General features: G+C 44.0%; 1 protein-coding gene across 1 annotated transcript in view; it reads left to right on the top strand.

Moving 5' to 3' along the window:
- The window catches only part of C5 (complement C5), a 76,813-nt gene that overhangs the window by 2,279 nt on the left and 49,978 nt on the right, over positions 1–24,556 (top strand). Inside the window, exons 2-14 of the mRNA XM_075015860.1 lie at positions 9,959–10,151; positions 11,249–11,411; positions 12,369–12,439; positions 14,126–14,217; positions 15,590–15,672; positions 15,872–15,962; positions 16,940–17,045; positions 19,253–19,379; positions 19,693–19,808; positions 20,063–20,263; positions 21,494–21,697; positions 22,824–23,033; positions 23,212–23,361. Coding sequence (XP_074871961.1) covers positions 9,959–10,151; positions 11,249–11,411; positions 12,369–12,439; positions 14,126–14,217; positions 15,590–15,672; positions 15,872–15,962; positions 16,940–17,045; positions 19,253–19,379; positions 19,693–19,808; positions 20,063–20,263; positions 21,494–21,697; positions 22,824–23,033; positions 23,212–23,361 — 1,807 coding nt within the window. The remainder of the gene's footprint in view (positions 1–9,958; positions 10,152–11,248; positions 11,412–12,368; positions 12,440–14,125; positions 14,218–15,589; positions 15,673–15,871; positions 15,963–16,939; positions 17,046–19,252; positions 19,380–19,692; positions 19,809–20,062; positions 20,264–21,493; positions 21,698–22,823; positions 23,034–23,211; positions 23,362–24,556) is intronic.

Genomic DNA, 24,556 nt, shown 5'->3' with positions numbered 1-24,556 from the left:
TTAATGCTGCTGCCTCAGACAGATATCTATCAGTAGCAATAACTGCCAGGGAGGGCAGCTATCTCTATCACTAGGGATAGCAATTACCTTATGCCTAGGTGCTGAAACCTTAACACTGGAGTTAATTACTGGGAGCAGGAGGGCTGGGGCAGCCACCCAGCCTAGCAGCCCTGTTAGCCGGTGGGCGGGTAATGTGCGGTGAGGTATTCCCCCTGGGTCCTAAACAACCCAGTTTTTTTTAGTGTTAGAGCAGGGACCTGCTAGCACTCTTACCTATGGCCAGGCTGTAGTAACCAAACGGTTAAAGTTCTTTTTGTTGTGCCGGCTGTGTTGCAGTGACAAAAGGGTTAACAGCAGTCAGGCTTAGATCTTAACTAGTTACAAGTTTATTTAAGCTACAGTTATAAGCGTGCGGTTACAAAAGGTTATTGTTTACTTCTTATATGCTAGCAAAGTACAGGTGTTAACAAGTTACGTTACAATCCAATACAAAGATATCTGTTACCATCTAACACAATGATATCTTGATACAATGATGTCTAGTTACAGAGCTCTAATTCTTTAGCTGTGCACAAAAAAACGGAGACCTAGCATGGGTATATCTTACCCTCTCTGCATCTCTCGATACCAGCGTAGCCAAGCTGGATCGGTCACTCAATTCCGCGGAAAGACGAATACGAGGTTGGGCGTCCCCAGTTGTGGACCTCGGGAGGCAATCACCTGACCCGACCAGCAGGTAGTTGGTGGAATGCACTCAAAGTTAGAGTTCTGCTGGACCCATCTTTTATACCCCTTTTAGGTTACGTATTCTCTTTCTTATCTAAGGTGCCAGATCATACTGGTCTGTCTTTGTGACGCCAGTTTGTTACAAGGGCATTTCTTACTTAATTTGCACTTGTAAGACAGGAGATAAGCAATTTGAGAGTACAGGACATTCTTTTTGTGTGGGCGGGGGACTTCCCCTTCTGGGATGGTTGTGTGGTCATCAAATTCATCAATGCCAGCTGGGGTGATTTCCTGAGGGTCCCCCCCCCTCTCTTGTTGACAGTTTGGCCTGTTAGCCTTCTATCTGTACTTTCTGCTTCTCAGGGTCACGATAAGCTAGCACATCTGGGCCTCAGTGAGGGCATCAAAGACTGTGCTGTCAGCAGCTGTTTCCGTGCCCTGTGTGCTCCTCAGTGGGGGGGGGGGGGGCAGCGAGCAAGCTGGCTTGTAAGGGGGAGACTTTGTCTGGCTACAAGCCCTGGTGAAGAGGCTGCAGGAGGAGAAGGAGTGTCTAAGGCTGGGGGCTGTTGAGGGATGCAGGGGGGTCTAAGACTGGGAGAAGTTTGGGGCTGCAGGGAGAGTAATGCTGGGGGTCATTTGGGGCTGCTGAGGGGTGTAAGCTTTGGGGCAGTTTGGGGCTGCTGGCGAAGGGGTCTAAGGCTGGAGGAGGTTTGGGGCTACTGGGTAGGTTTAAGGCCTGGAAGCAGTTTGGGACTGTGGGGGACGTTAAAACCTGGCCGATGGTGAGGTCTGCAGGGTGGGCAGGGGGTCTAATACAGTTACAGTTATTCCTGCAACCCCTGCATAGTTTGAATTTTCCTGCAAGGGGAGCGAAGGCAGGAACCACGAGCGCTGGTCAGTTTCCTGGCTCCCAGAGTGGCAGGAGCTTGGAACCAGGGGCAGGCTAGTTCCAGTCTCCCCATGGCTTGCAGGGCTGGGAAACTGATCAGCTCATGGCTGGTCAGTTTCACATTCCCGCCGTTGCAGGGGACGGAACCAGCCTAAGAGCCTTCTTCCTCTCTTCCCCCAGCCAAAGAGGTGTCAGACAGCTGCATGTCTGAGGAAAGGGAGGGAGAAGGCTCCAGCTGCAGGTCTCCCCACCCCCAGCCAGGAACCCCATGGCTGGAGCTGAGTCAGCCACAGGGCTGTGGGTCTCCCCGCCCCCCAGCCAGGGACACTGCTCGTATAAGTGGGGGAAGTTTACTCATATAGGCTAAGTCTACACTAGCACACTACATCAAAGTAGCCTATTTTGAAGTAGGAACATGGAAACAGGCTACTTTGATGCGTATCGTCTACACATCCTCCAGGGCTGGTGCTGTCAACGTTCAACGTTGAAGTAGCGATGGGGAACATCAAAAGGAGCCACTCCGGAAGGAAATGTGGAACGTTCACGCACACAAGCACTCCCAATCGAAATAAGGGGCCAGGATAGCCCGTGACCAGGTCACAGGCGGGACTAGCCCTTCCAGGGCAACAGCAAGCCGCTCCTTTAAAGGGCCCCTCACAGACACACCCGGCCTGCACAGTATGAGGTCTGCAGAGTGCTAGCCACACTCTTGCAGACCAATACACAGCAGCAATGGACTCCCAGCAGCAGCAGCAGCTGGAAGCCCTCCACGTAGCCACCCAGGGAGCAAGCACCCTGCTAGGTGCTGCATGGGAGGCTGCCCAGCAGCTCCTGACAGAGGAGCCCTCCCAGGGGGCAGATGGGGACACTCCTGACCACCAGGCTCCCCTCTTCCTTCCCCACTGGGTGCTCTGCTGCCTCTGGAGCTACCTCACCAGCTCCGAGTGGTGGGAGCAGCTGGTCATGGGGGAGTTGGGGGATGACCAGTGGCTGTGGAACTTCCGCATGCGCCGACAGATCTTCCTGGAGCTCTGCCAGTGGCTCACCCCACACTGAGGCACCAGGACACACAGATGCGGTGTGCCCTCCCTGTTGAGAAGAGGGTCGCAATTGCCAGACAGCTACCAGTCCACGGGACACCAGTTTGGAGTGGGAAAGGCCACGGTCGGGGCCATCGTCATGGAGGTAAGGAAGCCTGGACACGCACCCATTGGCGGAGTGTGGGGATGGGGATGGGGGCCCAGGTGTGGGGCTGGGGAGGGAGGGGTGGCAGGGAGGGAGGGGCTGGGCATGGGGATACCTGGGGAGGTGCCTGGGAAGGGGGCCTGGGGAGAGGGGCTTGGGGCACCCTGCACACCCTCATGGGCACTTGTGTTCCCTCCCCACTGGTGGTCCATGCACTCAATGCTGCTGCAGAGGGTCGTCTGACTCAGGGACCTGGATGCAGCCATCACCAGATTTGCCACCATGGGGTTCCCAAACTGCTTTGGGGCCCTGGACGGGACCCACATCCCCATTTGCACCCTGGACCACAGCGGAGGAAGATACATCAACCAGAGGAGCTACCACTCCGTGGTCCTGCAGGCCATGGTGGACAGCCAGAGCTGCTTTCAGGATGTCTAAGTGGGCTGGCCTGGCTGCATACATGACGCCCGCGTCTTCAGGAACTTGGGCCTGTGCCGCCAGCTGGAGGCAGGGACCTACATCCCCCAGCGGGATATCCCTCTGTGACATACCACCGTGCCCCTCTGCCTCATGGCGGATGCGACCTACACTCTCCAGCCCTGGCTCATGCTCCCGTACACTGGCCACCTCAATGCCAGCCAGGAGCGGTTCAATGCCCGCCTGAACCACGCCTGCCAGGTGGTGGAGAGGACCTTCGGCTGCCTGAAGGGCTGCTGGCGGTGCCTTCTTGCCCGCCTGGATGTTGGCCTCCAGAACATCCCCCAGGTTGTGGGCACGTGCTGCACGCTCCGCAACATTGTCGAGAACAAGGGGGGGGCCTTCATCCAGGGATGAGCAGTCAACACCGGCATGGTCTTCCCCCAGCCGGCGGCTGCACCCAGTGGCCGGGCCCACCACGAGGGGTACGGGTCTGCAAGGCCCTGTGGGCCAATTTTGATCAGGGAGACCCCTGAGCACCTCCCTGGCCTTCCCCAGAGGGCACCCCCCACACTGCCTGCACTGCCCACACACTACCCCCGCCGCCTGCACGCCATCCCCCCTACAAGCACATGTCTCAGGTTCTTTGGAAAATAAAACTGAATTATTGAAAACTGGTAACTGTGTTATGTGAACAATCAAAACTGCAACCAATATACAAAGGAGGACAACTGTATACAAGAGTAACAACTGTACACAACGGGGACAACTATATACAAATGGGGGCCCAGCGGATGGCTCGGCCATCGGCCCATCAGTCTGGAGTGGGTGTAGAGGGGTTTGACCCCTGGCGGGTACAGGTCACGACCACCCCCTTGTCCGCAGTTCCCGGCGCGGCTGGCTGGGGGCCAGGAGGACCAGCAGGTAGGGCCGGGATGCCTCCACCAGCCAGTCTTCAGCCCCAGTGGGCTCTGGTCCTGGGGGGCTGGCAGGTGGCGCAGCAGGTGAGGCGCCAGGCAGTGAGGCAGGGGGCGAGGCAGGTGGGACGGCAGGGGGTGCATCAGGTGGAGCGGCGGAGAGGGCAGCATAGGGGACGGCGGGTGGGGGGAGCCAAGCAACAGCCTCCCAGATCGACCCAGCTATGTCCCGGAATACCTCCATGAATTCCTGCCACACCGCCCAGCGCTGGGTGGACTCCTCATGGTCAAACCGAAGTCTCTCCTTGGCCACCTCCGTCTGCTGCCGGAGAGCTGCCAGGAGCTCGGGTTCCATGGGGGCCATCCCCTGGGTCCGGCAGTGGCATGCTCGTCCCACTGGCCTTGGGAGTGTCCCCAGGAGCTGGTGGTGGCTGACCTCCGGCGGGCTTTCGGGGACCATGGAGGGTGCCTGGCTGTCTGGGGCCTCAGATAGTGCAGCTGCAGAGAGGGAGAGAGTGAGGGGAAGGCTGTTAGTACTGTGCCCTGGCCCGTGGCCTGTTCCCCCTGCCCTCCCTTGGGTGCTGGGTCTCCATCCTCGTCAGTGGGTTTGATGTCCCTGTTGGGTGTCCCCATTGCGTGATCCCCCTGCCCCTGGGGTTAGGGCATAGTGCTGTCCATGGCTGTGGGTGCTAACAGGCGCTGATGGCCATGCCGCTGTCCTGGGACAATGCTGTGGCTGGTCGGGGTCTGCTGGGGGTATGTAAGGCTCCCAGTCATGTCTGGTGCCCCCGCCCCGTGGCCTGGGAGTGTGTGCCCTGTGGGGTACGTTCCTGATCATCCATTGTCGCGGTCAGGGGAACCCCGGTGGGCGGATGCCCGGCTGGTGCTCCGGGAGGGGAGGTCTATGAGGAGACCCCCCTCGCTGCTGGACCCCTCCTCCACCATCCCAAGGGGGGCTCCTCGGGCAGGCCCCAGGGTGCGGGGCTGGCTTTCGGGCTGGCCTCCTGCTCCGAGGCCTGCTGGGGCTCATCGGCCGTGGTGTCAAGGGTGGCCGGGGGGAGGAGGTATCCCAGGGACTCAGGATGGCCCTGAGCTCCCTGTAATAGGGGCAAGCGGCAGGGGCAGTCCCAGACTGGCTGGCCAAGTCCCGGGCCCAGGCGTAACCCTGCTGCAACTCCTTCAACTGCGGTTTTCGACCTGGCTGGAGCACAGCCGATACGGTGTTTGCTGTCAGACAAATAGAAGAGAAGTGTATTGAACAGAACATGCACCTGTGTGCTGTCTTCATAGATCTGACAAAGGCATTTAATACCATCAACAGGGAAGCCCTTTGGACCATTCTAATACGACTTGGCTGCCCAAGAAAATTTGTCCAGATTATACGCCTTTTCCATGAGGACATGACAGGCGAAGTACTGTCTGATGGAGCCACATCAGCCCCCTTCAGCATCACTAACGGCATGCAACAAGGATGTGTTCTAGCTCCTGTCTTATTTAACCTGTTCTTTACATGTGTCCTTAACCATGCAATGAAAGATCTGGACCGAGGTGTATACTTGAAATACCGGCATGATGATTCACCTTTTGACCTCCGTCACCTGAACACAAAGACTAAGACACTGCAGAAACTCCTTTCTGAGGCACTCTTTGCTGATGACTGTGCCCTTATGGCTCACACTGAAAACGATCTTCAGCACATTGTCAACAAGTTTGCTGAGGCCTCGCAACTTTTTGGACTATCTATCAGCCTCGGAAAGACAGAAGTTCTCCATCAACCTGCTCCTGGATCAAATGCTCCTGTCCCGCGTATCTCCATTGATGGCACTCAGCTTAAAGTAGTGGAGAACTTTAAATACCTGGGTAGTGTCATATCCAGTGATGGATCACTGGATAATGAGATTAACGCGCGAATATTCAAAGCGAGCCAGGCACGTGGCTGTCTGCATGTCAAAGTTCTAAACCACCATAACATCCGGATGTCAACAAAACTGCTTGTGTACAGAGCTGTTGTTCTCTCATCTCTTTTGTACGGGTGCGAAATATGGACACTATATAGGCGTCACATCAAGCAGCTTGAAGCATTCCACATGCGCTGCCTCTGTAACATCATGAAGATCCACTGGCAAGACAAAGTGCCAAATCTTGACGTCCTCAAGAAAGCCCAGATGACAAGTATCGAAATGATGATTATGAAGTCACAACTACGTTGGACCGGTCATGTCAGCCGCATGGACGCCAACATAATCCCTCGCCAACTTTTGTATGGTGAGCTCTCCCAGGGCATCCGGCATATAGGTCAGCCACGGAAACTCTACAAGGATACCATCAAAGCCAATCTGCAGTACAGCAGTATCAAACCTAGGGACCTTGAGGACGCCACCAGTGACAGAACACAGTGGTGTGCAAAAGTCAGAAATACCTGCATTGCCTTTGAGGAAGACCGCTGCCGGCATCTACAAGAGGCACGTGAACGACGTCACAGAGCATCAGCAATGCACAACCCACAGATTGCAATCTTCCCATGCACCACCTGCGGCAAAATGTGCACCTCTAGAATTGGCTTATACAGTCACCAGAGGGCACACCATGAGACCAATAACAGATGATCTGCACAGATTTGTCATCATCGGATTGATGGACTACCATTACCCCTTTTGTAATTAATATATATGTATACAGGATTGAACCCAGACACAGCAAAAGTTTGTTTGGTTTGGGTTTTTGGCACCTATTATTTTACCAGGTTATTTTAACCCTGCTCTTGTCTAGTAGGCATCTTTCAGTCTACGTAGACTATGGATTGCGCCCTTCGTAGTTCCATTTGGAATCATTTGCAGTGTTGACTGTGACTGTGAAGGCCCACACGAGAGTGACAGTCCTTGCTGCATCTGTTGCACGTGTAGTGGGTGTCCGGCAGGTCCTTACTGTGCTTTCTGTGGGCTCGCTTCTCCTCTGCTAGCTGTCTGATCCTCATCTCACCCTTCTGAAGGCCCTTGTGTAGTTCCTGCCTCCATCTGCTGCGATCGTCTGCCATCTCCTCCCAGCTGTCCGGCTCGATGTCTACCTCCCTGAGGTCCCTCTTGCAGACATCTCTGTAGCGCAACTGGGGGCTTCCAGGAGGTCTTTTGCCAGAGGCTAGCTTGCTATACAGGATGTCTTTTGGGATCCTTCCATCATTCATGCTGTGGACATGGCCAAGCCAGCAGAGCCGCTGCTGCCTGAGGAGGGTGTGCATGATTGGGATTCCAGCTTGCTCAAGGACGGCAGTGTTAGACACTCTGTCCTTCCACAATATTCCAAGGATGCACCTGAGGCAGCGCAAGTGGAAGATGTTCAGCCTCTTTTCCTGGCGGGCACAGGGGGTCCAAGACTCACTGCCGTAAAGGAGGGTGCTGAGCATGCAGGCTCTTTATACTTGCATTTTGGTGTGGGCGTACAACTTGGTGTTATTCCACACTCTCTCGCTGAGTCTGGACAGAGTTGTGGCTGCTTTTCTGATCCTCCTATTTAGCTCAGTCTCCAATGACAGGGTGTCAGTGATGGTGGACCTGAGGTAAATGGACTCGTGGACGACCTCTAACGTATAGTTGTCAATGCTGATTGATGGAGGGTCGGCAACGTCCTGACCAAGTACGTTTGTCTTCCTTAGGCTGATGGAAAGCCTGAAGTCCTTGCATGCTTTGGAGAACTGATCCAGCAGTTTCTGAAGATGGTCTTCTGTGTGTGACGCTACAGCAGCGTTGTCTGCAAACAGCATATCTCTGATGAGGACTTCCCGCACCTTAGATTTAGCTTTCAGCCTTGCAAGATTAAACAGTTTCCCATCAGATCTTGTGTGCAAAAAGATGCCCTCTGTTGAAGATCCAAAGGTGTGCTTCAGGAGGAGTGTGAAGAAGATCCCGAACAATGTCGGAGCAAGGACGCATCCTTGTCTGACACCGCTCCTGATGCTGAAAACATCCGATAATGTGCCGTCATATTGGATGGTTCCTCTCATGTCTTCGTGGAAAGACTGGATCATCTTGAGTAACCATGGTGGACAGCCTATCTTGTGGAGCAGTTTGAACAGTCCATTCCTGCTGACCAAATCAAAGGCCTTGGTCAGGTCGATGAAGGCAATATAGAGTGGCTTCCTGTGCTCCCTGCATTTCTCCTGCAGCTGCCTCAGAGAGAAGACCATGTGAAGGGTAGATCTCTCTGTGCGGAATCCGCACTGTGACTCGTGATACACCCTCTCAGCAATCTTCTGGAGTCTGCCGAGGATGACGCCAGCGAACAGTTTACCAGTGATGCTTAGGAGGGAGATTCCACAGTAATTGTTGCAGTTGCTTCTGTCTCCTTTGTTCTTTTACAAGGTTACAATGTTAGCATCATGCATATCCTGTGGAACCTCTCCCTCTCTCCAGCACAGGCACAGTAAGTAGCTCATGTAGGAGTTCCAGGAGAGTGCCTGTGGCACACTTGATTACCTCTGGTGGTATACCATCCTGGCCTGGGGCCTTTCCTACTGCAATGTTGTCGATGGCTTTCTTCAGTTCGTCCACAGTTGGTTCCTGATCCAGTTCGTCCATTACTGGTAGGAGCTCGACGGCATTGAGAGCTGTTTCAACCACAATGTTCTTGCATGAGTACAGCTCAGAGTAGTGCTTGACCCAGCGCTCCATCTGTTTGGCTTTGTCAGTGGTGACTTCACCAGATTTGGATTTCAGAGGTGCCATCTTGTTCTGGGTGGGTCCTAATGCCTTCTTGATGCCCTCGTACATTCCCCTGAGATTACCAGAGTCAGCACTGGACTGGATGCTGCAGCATAGCTCAAGTAGTAGTTGTTGGCACAGCGCCTGGTTGTCTGCTGTACTGTTTTTCTGGCTGCTCTGAGTGCTAGCAGGGTACTCGCTTGGTAAGCGTTTGTACTCCAGGAGTGCAGCGCGCTTCTTTTCGATGGCTGGAATCATCTCATCGGAGTTAGCTTTGAACCAGTCATTTGTGTTTCTAGCTCTTCTTCCAAACACTGACAAGGCTGTGTTGTAAATTGTATCCCTCAGATGCTGCCATCTGGATGTCACATCGGCGCCCCCAGGGCTGCTGTGCAGGTTCTCCTCGAGGGTCTGAACTTTTCGGCTCTCTCTGAGTTTGCTGTCTTTCTGGCATCAGTGCGGGGCCTTCCAGTTGGTTTAGAGTGGTACAGTTTCTTGGGTCTCACCTTGAGTTTGGAGCAAACTAGTGAGTGATCTGTATCGCAGTTGACACTATGATAGCTGCATGTCAGAAGGACGTTTTTGAGATTATTGCATCTAGTGATGACCACGTCTAGTTGATGCCAGTGTTTCGAGCGTGGGTGTCTCCATGACACTCTGTGCTGTGGCTTGGTTTGGAAAAATGTGTTTGTGATGCACAGATTGTGGTACGTGCAAAGCTCTTGTCTGTAATTAATAGAATCTACTGAAATTACCAGATCTTCTGAAGACAAGGCAATGGCTTTGTTTGATAGCAGGGATGAACTGGAGAATTTTTTCTGGGGTTTCTTTTTAGAAAGAGCTAGCAGTGTACTTCATTATAAGCATACTGAACTTCCCACAGCCCAGCACCTACTGAAGCAGATGGTATCTCTATATAAATTGGGATCGATTGTTAAATCCTTATTTTATATTTTTTATTATTATCTGGGAAATATTTTAAATAGAACATGTTTGTACAAATAGATGTAGCTCAAATTTGGAGCCTGTCAGTTTTAACTGTGTGTTTAAATTAATGTTAAGTGAAAATAATACATACAAAAGAAACTTATGGTTCCCTTGTCTGTGGGGTTTTTTATTCTGTTTTATAGATATGTCATTACAGCACCCAAGTTCTTTCGTGCTGGGGCTTCTGAGAAAGTAGTTATTCAAGCATTTGGATATGAGACTGCATTTCCTGTCAGCATTTCTATTAAAAGTTTTCCAGATAAACAAACTACTTATGCTTCTGACCACACTGAGCTATCCTCAGCCAACAAATTCCAAAGCTCTGTAGTCTTAACAGTATGTATTCAAAACATTTCTTCTCCTCTCGCATGTTTGCATTTGACTGTGAAAAAAATAGGTAGGATTGACTGCCCTCTCATGAGTATCCAGTTTCTTTAATTATTAACAGAAAGGGCCTGATTCTCCAGTTAGATGTATCAATTTTGTGTTAGTGTAATTCTCTTGAAGTTCTTATCTATGAAAGTGTAAAATTGGTATAATAGAGTGGAGAATCAGGTGCCAAAAATAGAAGTATGAACATAGCCTTAGTTTTTTTTGAATGTCAGCTTGTTTTTGTATGGTAGTCACATCCTCTTCCACTGGTACAATTGTTGATAAGGAGATAAAAAATAAACAAAAAAAAGTTCTGTTCAAGTTTTAATGTAAAAAATAATTTAAATGTGGGAATCATTGCTGCAAAAGAATACTGTTTTATTACATTAATTCTCTATAATGCTTATTCATCATAACTCTTAAATGTATGTTTACCATGCTGATGATCACATCATATTTCCAAAATATTCTTTGTTTCCATGAACCAGACAGACATGTTTTTGGGTTGTTTTTTTTTTAAGTTAGTGGTATTAGAAATATTAAAGCATCCACCTAAATTTTAAACAGGAGAAAAATGAAAATTTAAATAAGAGAGCAACAAAGGGTATGTACAAATTAATTAGTTGTGGGCTCAATCTAAAGAACTATGTGGACTATTTTAGTGGGGAATTTAAGGCCCTGTTGAGGTCGGTGGAAAAGTTCCCATTAACTTCAAAGAGGCCAGACCATCATCTTTGGAGTGAAATGGAACTTGAATGAGTTATAATGCAATTATATGTTGATCCCTCTAGTGACATATTTTACCTCTGAAAATGTCTGGTAATAGGTGTTCCAGATAAAAGAGAATCCTACTGTAATGATCCAAATCATTTATATGTTGTGGAAATGGGGAAGAAATTCCTTCATGATGCTGGCATTGATAACATTTTCGCAAATAACATTAGAATGCTAATTATCTTTAAGATATTCTGTTCAACAAGAAATTCAGGGAAAAGTCATAGTTTGATTATTTTCATATTTACTAATAATCTTTATTTTTCTCCCTCCACAATCTCTGGCAGATTCAACCAAAAGATTTGCCAGGAACTGGAAGTTCAGTCATCTATGTGTATCTGGCAGTTAGTTCTTCACATTTTACAAGAGAGAAAAAAATGGCAGTTACATTTAAAAATGGATTTCTCTTTATTCAGACAGACAAACCCATTTATACTCCTGACCAGTCAGGTACAAGAATGCCTGTTTCTTTTGTTTGGTTTAAAGCTTTAAAGTGAGTCTATATTGCCAAGGAATTAGCATTTTAATTTACTTTAAATGTTCAACTACATTGCTCTGTTTTCATTGATTACTCTCTATTTAAGTGGATAGTCTATTTGAACACCCAAATAATAATTTGCAGTGTGTTAGCTCTCATAAATTAACTGTTTCTTGAAAAATTCCTTCCATCAGTCCCACTCTCCATCTTTCACAATTAAGGCTATATCTACATTAGCACCTCCCTTTTTAAAGGGGGGTGCTAGTGAGACACTTCGGGATATGCTAATGAGGTGCCGCAATGAATATGCAGTGCCTCAGCATAATAGAAACCACGGCACTTCAAAAGTGCCAGTTTCGATTGTGCGTGGCTCATCTACACGGGGTCCTTCTTGAAAGGACCTCACGCATTTCAAAATCCCCTTATTCCTATAACCAAATAGGAATAAGGGGATTTTGAAATGTTCAGGGTCCTTTTGAAAAGGGTTCCCCTTTCAAAAGGGGAGTGCTAGTGTAGACACAGCCTAAATATTTAACAGACGAGTACACTAAGGCACATAGGACAAGAGAAAGATCTTTGCTGAAAATATGTTCAAAGCTATTATTGAAGTATTTCATTGAAAAAAGGAGTTAGATTGCTATCTTTGTTGAGATTGAGTTTATAGCTTTCTCCCCCCTGCATGAAAAATGGAGTGCTGAGATAATGGAATTTAAAGAATTTATTATGGATTTTAATTATTTAATCTGAGGTAGTAATCCAATGCAAAGTCTGAGTGCTGATAGCATGAGTAAATGTTTCAATGTATTTCTGTAGTGGGGTTTTCAGATGTGCAACATGTCAAGAATTCTAATGATTTCTAGAAATAAATGAGTACAGAAGGTAAAGGTTATTTGAACATTTGGAAATATATTATAAATTAATTCTTACAGTGAAAGTCAGGGTTTATTCTTTGGATGAAGAACTGAAGCCAGCCCGAAGAGAAGCTATCTTAACTTTTGTGGTGAGTCTGTTGCAATTGGTGTTTTGGAGACCATAAAAAAGACCACAGTTCAACAGAAAATCACTCTGCTATAGTATGGGAAATTATTGATGTTATTGTGGAGCTGTTATTGCAATTTAGTAGGTGGTCCTAAAAGTGACTTGACACAGTTGGACAGAGCTCCATCAGAGGATTCAATTTCAAAGTCAGAAAATGATCCTGAAAACATTTAATCACATAGAATCATAGGGCTTGAAGGGACCTCGAGAAGTCAGCTAGTCCAGTGTCCTGAACTCGTGACAGATTAAGTATTATCTAGACCATCCCTGACACATGTTAATCTGTTCTTAAAAATGTCCAGTGATGGAGATTCCACAACAATTTATGCCAGTGGTTAACCACCCTGACAATTAGGAAGTTTATCCTAATTGCCAACCTAAACCACCCTTGCTGCAATTTAAGTTCATTGCATCTTGTTTTATCCTCAGAAGTTAAGAAGAACAATTTTTTTCCTCCTCCTCCTAATAACCTTTTATGTACTTGAAAACTATTATGTCTCCTTTCAGTCTTCTCTTTTCCAGACTAAACAAACATAATTTTTTCAGTAATCCCCCCATAGGTCATGTTTTCTAGATCCTTAATTATTTTTGTTGCTTTTCTTTGGATTTTTTCCTATTTGTCCTCACCTTTCCTGAAATGTGGCTCCCAGAATTTGAGATTATATTCCAAATGAAGCCTAATAGTGAATGTAAGAATTACTTTCCATGTCTTACTTGCAACACTACTACTAATACATCCCAGAATGATGTTTGCTTTTTCTGGAACAGCATTACACTGTTGATTCATATTTAGCTTTTGAACCCCAAATCCATTTTCAGAGTACTTCTTCCTAGGCCTTATGTGTGCAACTGATTGGTCCTTCTCAAGTGGAATTCTTTGCATTTGTTCTCACTGAATTTCATCCTGTTTACTTCAGAACATTTCTCCAGTTTATCTGTATAATTTTTAAATTTTAATCTATCCTTCCAAGCACTTACAACCACTCCCAGCTTTGTATCATCCCCAAAAACAGTGTACTCTCTATGTCATTATTTACATAATTGATGAAGATATTTTGAACAGAACTGATCCCTGCAGGACCTCACTAGTTATGCCTTTTCACCATGATTATGAACCGTTGATAACTACTCTCTCAGAATTGTTTTCCAGACAGTTATTCCCCTACCTTATAGTAGCTCCATCTAGATTGCATTTACCTAATTTGTTTATGCAAAGGTTATGCGAGACAGTATCCAAAGCTTTACTAATGTCATGATATACTACATCCATTTCTCCCCTCCACAAATTAACTTTATGCCTGGGAACAGCCAAATTCATATCAGTGAGATTAGCTCTGTGCGTAAAAATCTTATGATTTTTTTTTCAGAATTAGATCTTAATTTTGTTTAGTTCACGTCTCAATGTGCAATAGTTTAAGGATCTGTACATGTTAGTGGAATAGTCTATAATATTAAGATGCAGTTTTAGCATGTGAATTGTTTCAGAAAAATATTCTCTTTTCAGTTAAATGGACAACATTTGAATGAGAAATGAATCTGATCATACTCTCACAGATGTCACTAAATCCTAACTCTCCTCTAAATGTGCTATATGAGCATGTGATATTCTACTGTCTGTAACTGTTATTTGTTTGTTTTTTCGGTAAAGGATCCAGAAGGAGTAGAAGTTGATATGATAGCAGAAGAAGACTTTACGGGAATTTTATCTTTTCCTGACTTCAAGATTCCTTCAAACCCTAAGTAGATTTATGCTTGTTTTAAAAATTACTTGTTAATATCATTTCTGGGCCTTCTGGTATATGGAAAATGCAAGAGTGGAAATGGGGAAGAGGGAGAAGTGGCAGGGGAAGGTATTGGTGAATAAAGCTGCAGTTATAGCACAGTGGAACACCTCTCATGTTCCAGTGGCTGAGAAATTTAAAACAATACAGATTTTTCTTTACCCTAGTGTCAGTCATGCGGTCAAAGATGTGCAAGCTCTGTTCCCAGGGTGTTAATAACACTGAAATTCTACTATACTTATTATTTGTAATTATTTATTTGTATTTTGCTAGTGTCTGTGAGCCCCAGACATATACCAGACACAACTGTAGTTCTACAAGTCCCCTTTGGAGGATTTGCTTCATGAGATAACAAGTGTTAAAAATACATATTTTCCTGACACTCTTAACCAAAAACAGACAGCTTTCAGCATAAGCTGAAATCTTTCTACAAGAGCTGTTTATTAGTAGCTCAGAGCACAGACCTTGGCGTGAGGAAAAAACTGTATTTTTAATATTGCAAGCAGCTACCATGTGAGAGCTACAGCTTGTCTTGTCTCCATTAGTATTTTAACATGTGTTAAAAATACACTCTTTCCTGGTGTCAACATAGTTACGGTTTAACACAGGGGTGAGCAAACTGGTGAGTGGGTCCCCTGAGTGGAGCATGAAGTTGGCTGCTGGATCTCAAGTTCTTCCATCTCCTTAAAAATGTTGAAATATGTTACTGTTTTCATGTATGTGTATTCACATTTATATACCCCTAATAAAGTTTTTACATTCTGCGTACTAAAACGTGCTAAAAGGATTTTTTTTGCCATATGACCATAACCAAAATTTCCATCGCTTTGTCTCACATTAGAAAGATTGGGGAGGGGGTAGCTAATTTCAAGGGCAAAAAGTGGCATCTGACATCAAAAGTTTGCTCATCCCTGGTTTAACATATACCCTTTAGTCTAGTCCTAATGCCAAATGTTTGTTCCAAGATAAAATGTAAACATTTGGGGAGTGTCTACACTCGATGTTACAAATTTTACAACTACCTCAAGTTAATTAGCAATCAGCTAGTCTAAATAAAAAAAAAAACAGTCTTAAACCAACATATGGTAACTAACCCAGGTTACAACTTTTCTGAAGAAAATGCAGTTGTAATACCCGGATTAAAAAGGGACCTAATCGAAGTTTGCTTATGTGTCTAGCAAATGTTCAGCTTTTTCGAAGCTCTTCTCGCACAAAAACACTCAAAATTGTAGATTATTTATTGAAGCAGTCTCCAAACTAGAATGACAAAACATTATATTATTGGATGACAAAATTAATTTCTTACCTTTTAAAATGTCATAATTCTATAGGTATGGTGTGTGGAAGATTGAAGCCAAGTACAAAAAGAGTTTCACAACAACTGCTCTTGCAAAATTTGAAGTCAAAGAATATGGTAATATATGATCCTGGGTTTTTCAATTCTGAATTCTAAGTACAGAAGCAATAGGCTTATTTTCCAATCCCTTTAAGTACGCAATTAAAATCATGTTTAAAACAGATATTTGATCCTTTGAATTATTTTCAGTTACATCTTTTCATGTGTAATACTTAAAATTATGTTTGTTATATTTAACTTTCTCCTTAATTTTCAGCAATGCCAAACTTTTTCATCTCCATAGAACCAGAAAAGAACATAATTAGTTCTGAGAAATTTGAGACATTCAGAATTACTATTAAAGCTAGGTAAGGAGATTTGGTCTTGCTTTTAAATACTTTTGTCTTCTTCTCACTTCAGTGGGAGGAATCTCCTAGTCTCTAAGGCTAGAGATACACTACAACACTCTGTGGACAGAAGTCATTGTTGGAAGAGATTTCCAGACAAAACTGTCAACAGAGTGCAGACACACACAAAAGCCAATTGGAAGAGTGCTTTGCTTTGTCGTCAAGGCGGCTGGACTGCCTGGCTGCTCTCTCTGCAAAACAGGCACCAGGAAGCAGAACAGACAGGGCTGCCCATTGTTCTGGATGCCCTGTCTGTCGATAGAAGGCTTCCCAGAGCATTCACACAGCCTTTTTGTCAATAGAGTCTGTTGACAGCAGCGTTATGCCTCAAGGCTGAGAGGCAGAACAACTGCTGGCAAAAGTGCAAAGCTTGATAATATAACTGTAGCCTACGGGTTTGTCTACTGTTCAGCAGGGAGCATGCCACCCTGCCTGGGTAGATTAAGTGCTGCTACCAGTGTTCAATCATTTGCATTAAAAATAGCAGCCCGGATATTGCAGCAGGCCACCTGAGTAAAACCCTGCCTGACCAGCTGGATCCATATTTATGAGGCAAGCCCATTCTGCAGTGTCCATATTTCTATTTTTAAGTTACTAACTTGAGCAGAGCTAGACCTTGTCTGTCTGTCCAGACTGAGAGACATGGGCCCAGCTTCAGGGTGGATGTACCCAAAAGGCCCTCCCATCTTTACACTTTCACTGCCTTCTCCTCAAGAGATCAATCACCACAGTCCTTTCTGCAGTGGAAGATCAGTGATTGCACTTCCCTTCAGTACTTACCAACCATGGTTTGTATGTTGGTCAGAAACATTTGACAGTGATAAATGTAAGACCATCTGTTTCTCCTGACTGTTCATTAAAATGTAAGTGTGTGATATTTTATGGTCAGCTTTTCAGCATCCATTGCAATAACAACTTATTGTTTTATTGTTCTCAAGCTATTTTTATAACAAGAAGGTCACCAGGGCAGATGTTTATGCGCGTTTTGGAATAATTGAAGGCGGTGTAAAAAAGATGTTGAAAAGATCAATGCATGTAGCCGAGGTAAGAAAGAACTAAGCCACGTTTATTGAGTTCAGGCTTGATATATATTCCATTGAAGTGTTTCCAGGGAATGGAATGGGAGTTGGAGCTGGCCTCTGCAGGCCATGCAGTGGTTTGCATGATCACTTATTGAAGTCAGTGCATCCATTAAGAGACTGCTATCCAAGACATTAAACTTCACTTTGAACTGAAACATACCAGACAGTGTTTCAGACGGAAAGCGGTTTCAGTTTGGCCCAAATGGCTATTTAATCAAATAATGTGTGAAATGATTTTTACAGTGAAGATTAAAAAGCAAATGAAGGAAATTCAAAACAGAATTTTAATAATACTAATTTTCTAACAAGACCTAAACAACTCCAAATGTATTGGGAGTTCTTTGGAATCACCATTCTCCCCCAGTTGTACTCCAGTAACGCTTTAATGAATTATTGGTGATAGAGAAGCCCCCATTACCCTTGGTAAATTGTTGCATTGATTTATTGATCTCAGAATTAAAAATGTACACTTTATATCCAGTCCAAATTTGTCTAGCTTAGACAAGCTGCAATTGGATTATGGTCTACCTTTCTCTTGAATCTAGTAGAGCCCAACTATATAATAAAGTCCCCTCTTAACTTTCTCTTTTTTAAGTTAAATACTCTGAGCTCTTTGTGGCTTGTTTTCTAATCCTTCAGTTATCCTTCTAATCATCCTTTTCCGAACCATCTCTAGTTTATTAATATCCTTCTTTAATTGTGGGTATCAGAGGGGAAGTGGGGATGTTAGATAATAAGTTGTGCTGGCCCACGCATAGCTGGGCATGCCGGTTAACTAAATGTGCTGGTTATCCAAGGGCTGGGTAATTGGGCTTTTACTGTGCAATATTCCATCATTGTCTCACCATTGCCAAAGATAGTGGTAAAAATAGCCTCTCTCTTCCTATTCGAGACAAGAGCTCAGTGACTGGGAGGCCAGAGGGTTATGGCCCCCAACATTTTAAAAATGGGAATGCCATGGCCTCCCTCTTTTTTAACATGTATGTAGTTCCTCAGACAGGCGCAGAGTGGCAGCAGCACCAAGGACTGTACTTCATGATGTGGAAGCTGATAAAATGACCAAGTCCCCTATCATTGGAAGTGCAGCCCCTAGTAGTGGTACTAGGCTCTTCTTGATGGAGGGCTAAGTGGACCCTGCTCTTCTTCCTCTCCCCAGGATCCTTTCCCTTGTCCAGACTGGAAGCCAGAGCCTGGTCATGGTAAGAGCTGGCCAGGGAGCCTGTGCCACTGTGGGGAGTCCCAAACCCTCCAATTTCCCTGAGCAGTGTGCCCAGGGGTTGGGGCAAGGGGCTGGGAGCTGTTCTTGCACAAAATAACCCTCCATCGAGAGCAGGTAGAGGGTCTGCAGTTCCCCACAACAGCCCAGGCTCCTTGGGCAGCTCTGACCATTCCCTGTTTCTTGCGTTTGACCATGATAAAGGCCATTCTCCCTTCCTTTTTTGCCCATTGATCCTAAATAGGTTATAACCATTGATTTTAACATTCCAGTCATGCAAATCATCCCTCCAGGTTTCAGTAATACCAATTCAGTTAAATGTATATTTATAAATGAGTAATTCTTCTTGTTTGTTCCCGGGCTCCTGTCATTGGTGGATAGGCAGTTTAACAATTTCTTCTCTTAATGTCCTTAGGTTCCTAGTTCATTTCGTTTCCAATATCTTGATTTTGTGCTGAGTGCTTGTATTTCCCTCTCCTCACCCTCCCCTTTTGTTACTGATTTAACTGCCTCCCAACTACTTCAGCCAACCTGTCACTGAGAAGATTTGTCTTCCTTCTCTTGAGGTGGAGGCCATCCAAACTATGCAGTCCTCTTTCTGACTAGAAGATGGACTGGTGTTCCAGAAAACCAAGCCTTCACTTACCTAGTGCTTGGTGCACTTCCAGAATCTTCTGCCTTCTTTCTTCCTTTGCTCCTGGGACATGAAAGATATCAGAAAAGATTGCATGGATAGGCAGTACACTTAGTTTTTGCTAGGCCAAAGGACAGCCCTTGGAATACCTGCAAACACTTGATTAATTTTCAGGAGACTAACTCTGTTCTCCTTGGTTAGAATTCCTTATCCTTGGTCTCTGCTGTAAATCAATTATGAACATGTCCACATCTGAGAAAGATTATTTTTAAACTATGTACAGTAGCATAATTTGTCTTTATCTTTGTTTTGTGATCAGATAGTTAATGGAGTTACAGAGATCGATTTTAACAGTGCACGTGCAGTTAATGAAATAGGCTACCATAGCCTAGAAGAGTTAGATGGGTCATACCTGTATATTGCTGTAACAGTTCTGGAATCTACAGGTAGGGATTTTGATCTTTTCTTAGTCCCCCATTTGAACATATTTATATAAAAATCTTATTAAAATACAAAATATAGACATAGTTCCAGGTCCAAGATCATCTTTTGTGTTCAAAAGTCTGCCTAACAAAAAAAGATGATAAAGCCAGTACAGTGTTACATGTTTCAATTTTGTAAAAGTTTGATTCTTGAGTGTAATGACTGAGGCATGAATATATCAAATGGCTGGGGTTGCCCTGAAACAGGGCATTTGAAGACAGGAGAAGATGGGATCCCTGGAAGACTGTTCTCAAAAGAAATATAAATTTTTGTTAGGTGGACTTAGTGAAGAAAGTGAATTTGATGAAGTAAGATATGCTCTGTCTCCCTACAAATTCAACTTGGTTGCTACGCCTCTCTTTGTGAAGCCCGGGCTCCCATTTTTCATCAAGGTTAGTTAATATAATCAATATGGATGTATGCTGTAACATATAATCATGTTTTTAATGTATGTTATTTGATACCTGCCTACTTTTTTACCATCTTGATTTCCACTTCTCTGTTCAGTTTTGTTTCCATTTGTTGTTGTGGAAGTAGAGTGGCAGGTGGATAGACAGGTTCTGCCATGGCACTCCTCCTAATGCTCTCATTTAAAGAAAAATTTGATAGCATTTTTATAGAAAAGTTTCTCTGTTCTAATGATCAGGTTCAGGTAAAGGATACATTGGACCAGCCTGTGGGAAACCTTCCAGTAGTTCTCAGTGCAGAAGTATTTGATGAGCAAATGGATTCAACTAAGTTGATACAAGAAGGCTCAGATGCAGGGACAAGAAAAACAAGCATGAATGATGGAACTGCTTTATTTGTGGTTAATATTCCATCCGCTAGCAAAGTGCTGGAATTTCATGTGAGTTAAATACTTCTGACTCCTCTATTTTTTGTCTGCAATAAAGACGGGAAGAATTTACAGTGGACTAGAAAATTTGTTTTATTGTATAACAAAGGAATTGTGAGAAATATTCAATACTACCAAATGCAACTACTTTAGAAGAAAGTTACTCTTATATTAATATATTTTGAAACTAATCCCTTGCTGACAATTTACTTGGATTTTTAAAAAAATTAAGTCTATTGCAATTAATTAGGATACACACCAATATCTGTATTTTGGATTTTTTTGTTTTAATTTCCTCTTTTCCTCACTGTTGTAAGCCCTCTCATTCCCTTCCCCACATCACCCCCTCCACCACACCAGATTGCCACCCAAATCCTCTGCACCCCCACATCCTTCACGTCACAAGTCCCTCCCAGACCCTGCGCCCCCTCCAACATTTTTCCTGCACATCAGAATCCGCTCTGGTACCCCTAGCCTCTCCCTAACCCTACACCCCAATACCATCACACAGGTCACAACCGCCTTCTTCACCCAAATTGCCTCTCAGACCCCATACCTTCTACTGTATTCCAATACCCTACCCCAAGTTCCTTTTTGCAACCAACATCCATCCTAGACCCTGCACACCATTCATAGAAAAATGCAGCCCTTGACTACTTATCAAAATCTTGGGAGAGCCCCCGCCATCAAAATATATTGCCCATCCTGATCTAGAAATAACCCAAAGTAGGCTTTCTCATAGAATTTCCATTTATTCATTGTTCTTTCAGTCTCAAACAAAGGGACTAAATAGTGTCTGGTGGTATTTTGGGATTTCAGCATCTGTCTGAAATCAGAATTTGCAGAGGTAAATTTCAGCCAAAAGCTTGAGTAGGCTGTCATTTTGTCAGATCCACTTAATCCATCCTATCTACATATCGCTGTGCATTTTAACTTCAATAATTATCTAATAGAAGGAATTATAGCTTCATAATTAAAGAATGCATTTGGGCCTGATGCCTGATCTTTCATTTATTGCTGACTTATGAGTGCTTAGTTCTCTTGAAATCAGTCCATAAGCCTCATTTGGACTCTGTTTACCTATTTACAGAATAACTTCAATAATTCTTGACTCACGGGGTATTATTAGGTTCATTTCATTAATTATGAAGGACTTTTAGATCCCAAATGAAAGGTATTATACACAACATTATTCATATTTGTTGATCTGAAATCTTCTTATGCACATTCTATCATTTCTAGGTAAAAACTGCAGATGCAAGTCTATCAGAAGAAAATCAGGCAACTGAAAAGTATGAAGCAAAAGCATACTCATCACTCAGCAAAAGCTACCTATACATTGACTGGGCTTCAAATTATAAACTACTACATGTAGGAGAGTATGTGAGCATTAACTTGTATCCACATAGCCACTATATTCATAAAATACAACACTACAGCTATTTGGTAAGTAACAGATGTACTGTTGCATTAAAACATTGTTGTGTAATATAGTAAAAGGTGCCAGATCAAGAATAATAGAGATCAAACCCGTATGTAACCATGGAATAGTTTTCATTCAGACAGCAACACAAATTTTCCCCATTGCTCCTATATTATACTTTAATCTTGACATGGAGAGAACTAATAAAATGAGAAGAAAAATTGATCTTCATTTTTATCAGAAATTGTGGCAACCACCTGTCTATAGGCTCAAGTGTCTGTGAAGTCCCTTGTGAAGACAGTGCCCCACAGAACTCCCACATTTCAAAGAATGGCACCACCAGACAATATATGCAGCTATGATCAACAACAAAGAGCTTGCAGACTTGATTTTTTGCACAGTTTTCTGGCTTAACGCCCTCATTCAGCAAACATTAAGCCATGTGCTTACTTCACTTGGAAGTCATACACATTAAGGGAAATTTGTTCATGTTCATAGCAAGAATCTTCTGAGCAGCACTGTCTGTGTTGTGTATCGTTGATTAAAGCAAGATTATGAGTTCACAGCAAGACAGAATTTGCAGTGCATATTTGCTTATGTTTGGGAGTGGGGAGTTCTATCCTTTTTCCTTGCACTAGTCTAAATTTCGCACATGCTGCTTCCAAATATAAGGCATATTCCACTCCTGATTTTTTTCAGGTATACTATTACATTTTTTCTAAGGGCTTACAGGATGATATACCCAATAAAAAGTGTTACATCAAAATTTCTTCCTATTAAAACAAACAATACTATTTCAATTAACACAACTCTCTTTTTCACTGTTTTAAGGCATTCTACATCAAGTATCTCAAATGCTTGATTCTTAGTATGCTCTGACTTCAAGCTAAAGTTACCTGTTTTACATACTATTGTGAGGATTAATTAGTTTTTACAAAGCGATGTGAGTTCCACATACAAATTCTGCAAATGGGCAAAAATTTTTATAAAAGTAAAATTTAACTTCTCCAATTTCCTTTTTGGTATTTTTCCCCAGATAAAATGCACATACTGTAGATGATCTACAATATTTCTGTTTGCCAAAGTGAATTTCTAGGGAGTCCGGAACACTTTCCAGGACTTATTTTTCCTCTTTATTCCATCTCATAGATATTATCCAAAGGAAAAATAGTAAGCTTTGGAACTCAGAAGAGAGAGATGAAATTAGATTTTGAAAATCTCAGTTTTCAGATAACCCAAGAAATGGTTCCTTCAGCCCGTCTCCTTGTTTACTATATTGTCACTGGAGAGGACACTGCAGAATTAGTAGCTGATTCAGTTTGGCTGAATATAGAACAGAAATGTGGGAGTAGCCTCATGGTGAGTGTATAGGTCCATAGATCCATAAACATTCTTGAGGTAAGTGGTGCATTTGTTTTATCAGCAAAATTCTAGTCTGAGTTGCACAGACTCTGTAGTGTTTTCCCAAAATGTTTAAGTGTTAGCCTTTTAATGTCTTAATTTTTTAAGGAATGCATTATTTGTTTTCCTTTCATAGGTTCAGATATTATCTGAAGAAGACTCATATAAACCAGGCCAGGTTATATCAATTAAAATGAAAACCCAGTTCAGTTCTTTTGTTGCTTTGTCAGCTATGGACAAGGCAATATATGGAGTCACAGGAACAAGAAAGAAGGCGATGGAAAGAGTTAAGTAGTAGTCACAAAATGTAATGATAGCTTGAAAGTTTGTGTTGTGTTGCATGCATTCAGAAGGCATGATGAGGGGATGTACAGTATTTTACTGTTAGATTACTTGTTCAAATCCAGATGAGCTAAGTAGTAGTCAAAAATTGTTGCCCTTCAAGTATTGTTTGCCCCATGGAAATGAGTTGTGAGGCACCCCAGTTCCAGTCACCAAAAAACCCATGATAATTAATTCCAGTTTTGAAGAGCTCCATGATTCATAGGCATGGAGATGGAATTCCTCTCTTCAGGAGTTTAGTACAAGAAGAGAAAAATAACCATGTATTTTTGTGCAATGAAGTATGGGAGGTCATATCTTTTATTGGGCCATCTTCTGTTGACAAAGATAAGCTTTCAAGTTTCTTTTCTTAAGGTCTGAGAATCTTACTCAGAGTATCTCATTTAAAAAGTGAGTAAGATTTTCCAGACATAAAGTAGAACTCTGTGTAAGATTGAAATCTTGTCTCTCTTAACAACAGAAGATGGTCCAATAAAAATATTACGTTAGCTAATTTGTCTCTCTAATGTCCTGGTACTGACCTGGCTATAACAACACTTGCATAAAATATATTTTTATGTTAGTCTTATATCTAGGGCCTTAACAAATTCATGGCCGTGAAAAATGTGTCACAGACCGTGGAATCTGGTCTCCCCTCATAAAATCTGGTCTTTTGTGTGCTTTTTACCCTATTGTATACCAGTATTATAAGGGAGACCAGTGTTTCTCAAATTGGGTACCCTGATCCGAAAGGGTGATGCGGAGCAGAGGTGTTGCAAGGTTATTTTAAGGGGTGGGATCAGGTTCCTGCAACCCTTCCTTTTGTGCTGCTTTCAGGATTGGGTGGCTGGAGAGTGATGGCTGCTGATCAGTGGCCCAGCTCTGGAGATAATAGTGCACAAGTAAGGCTAGCAATACCATACCATGCCATCCTTCCTTCTGTGCTGTTGCTAGCAGTGACTGTCTTCAGATCTGGGCTTCTGGCCAGCAGCCACCATTCTCCTACTGCCTAGCTCAGAAGGCAGCACCGCCACCTGCAGCACAGTAGTACCACAATCCCCCTAAAAACTTGCAACCCTCCACAACTCATTTTTGTGTCAGAACCTCTCCAGTTAGAATACCATATTTCAGATTTAAACAGCTGAAATAATTACATTTAC

Source organism: Carettochelys insculpta, chromosome 21, assembly GCF_033958435.1.
Source record: "Carettochelys insculpta isolate YL-2023 chromosome 21, ASM3395843v1, whole genome shotgun sequence".
Taxonomy (NCBI): Eukaryota; Metazoa; Chordata; order Testudines; family Carettochelyidae; genus Carettochelys; species Carettochelys insculpta.
Note: the sequence above shows the minus strand (reverse complement) of the source record. Positions and strands in the feature narration are given on the sequence as shown.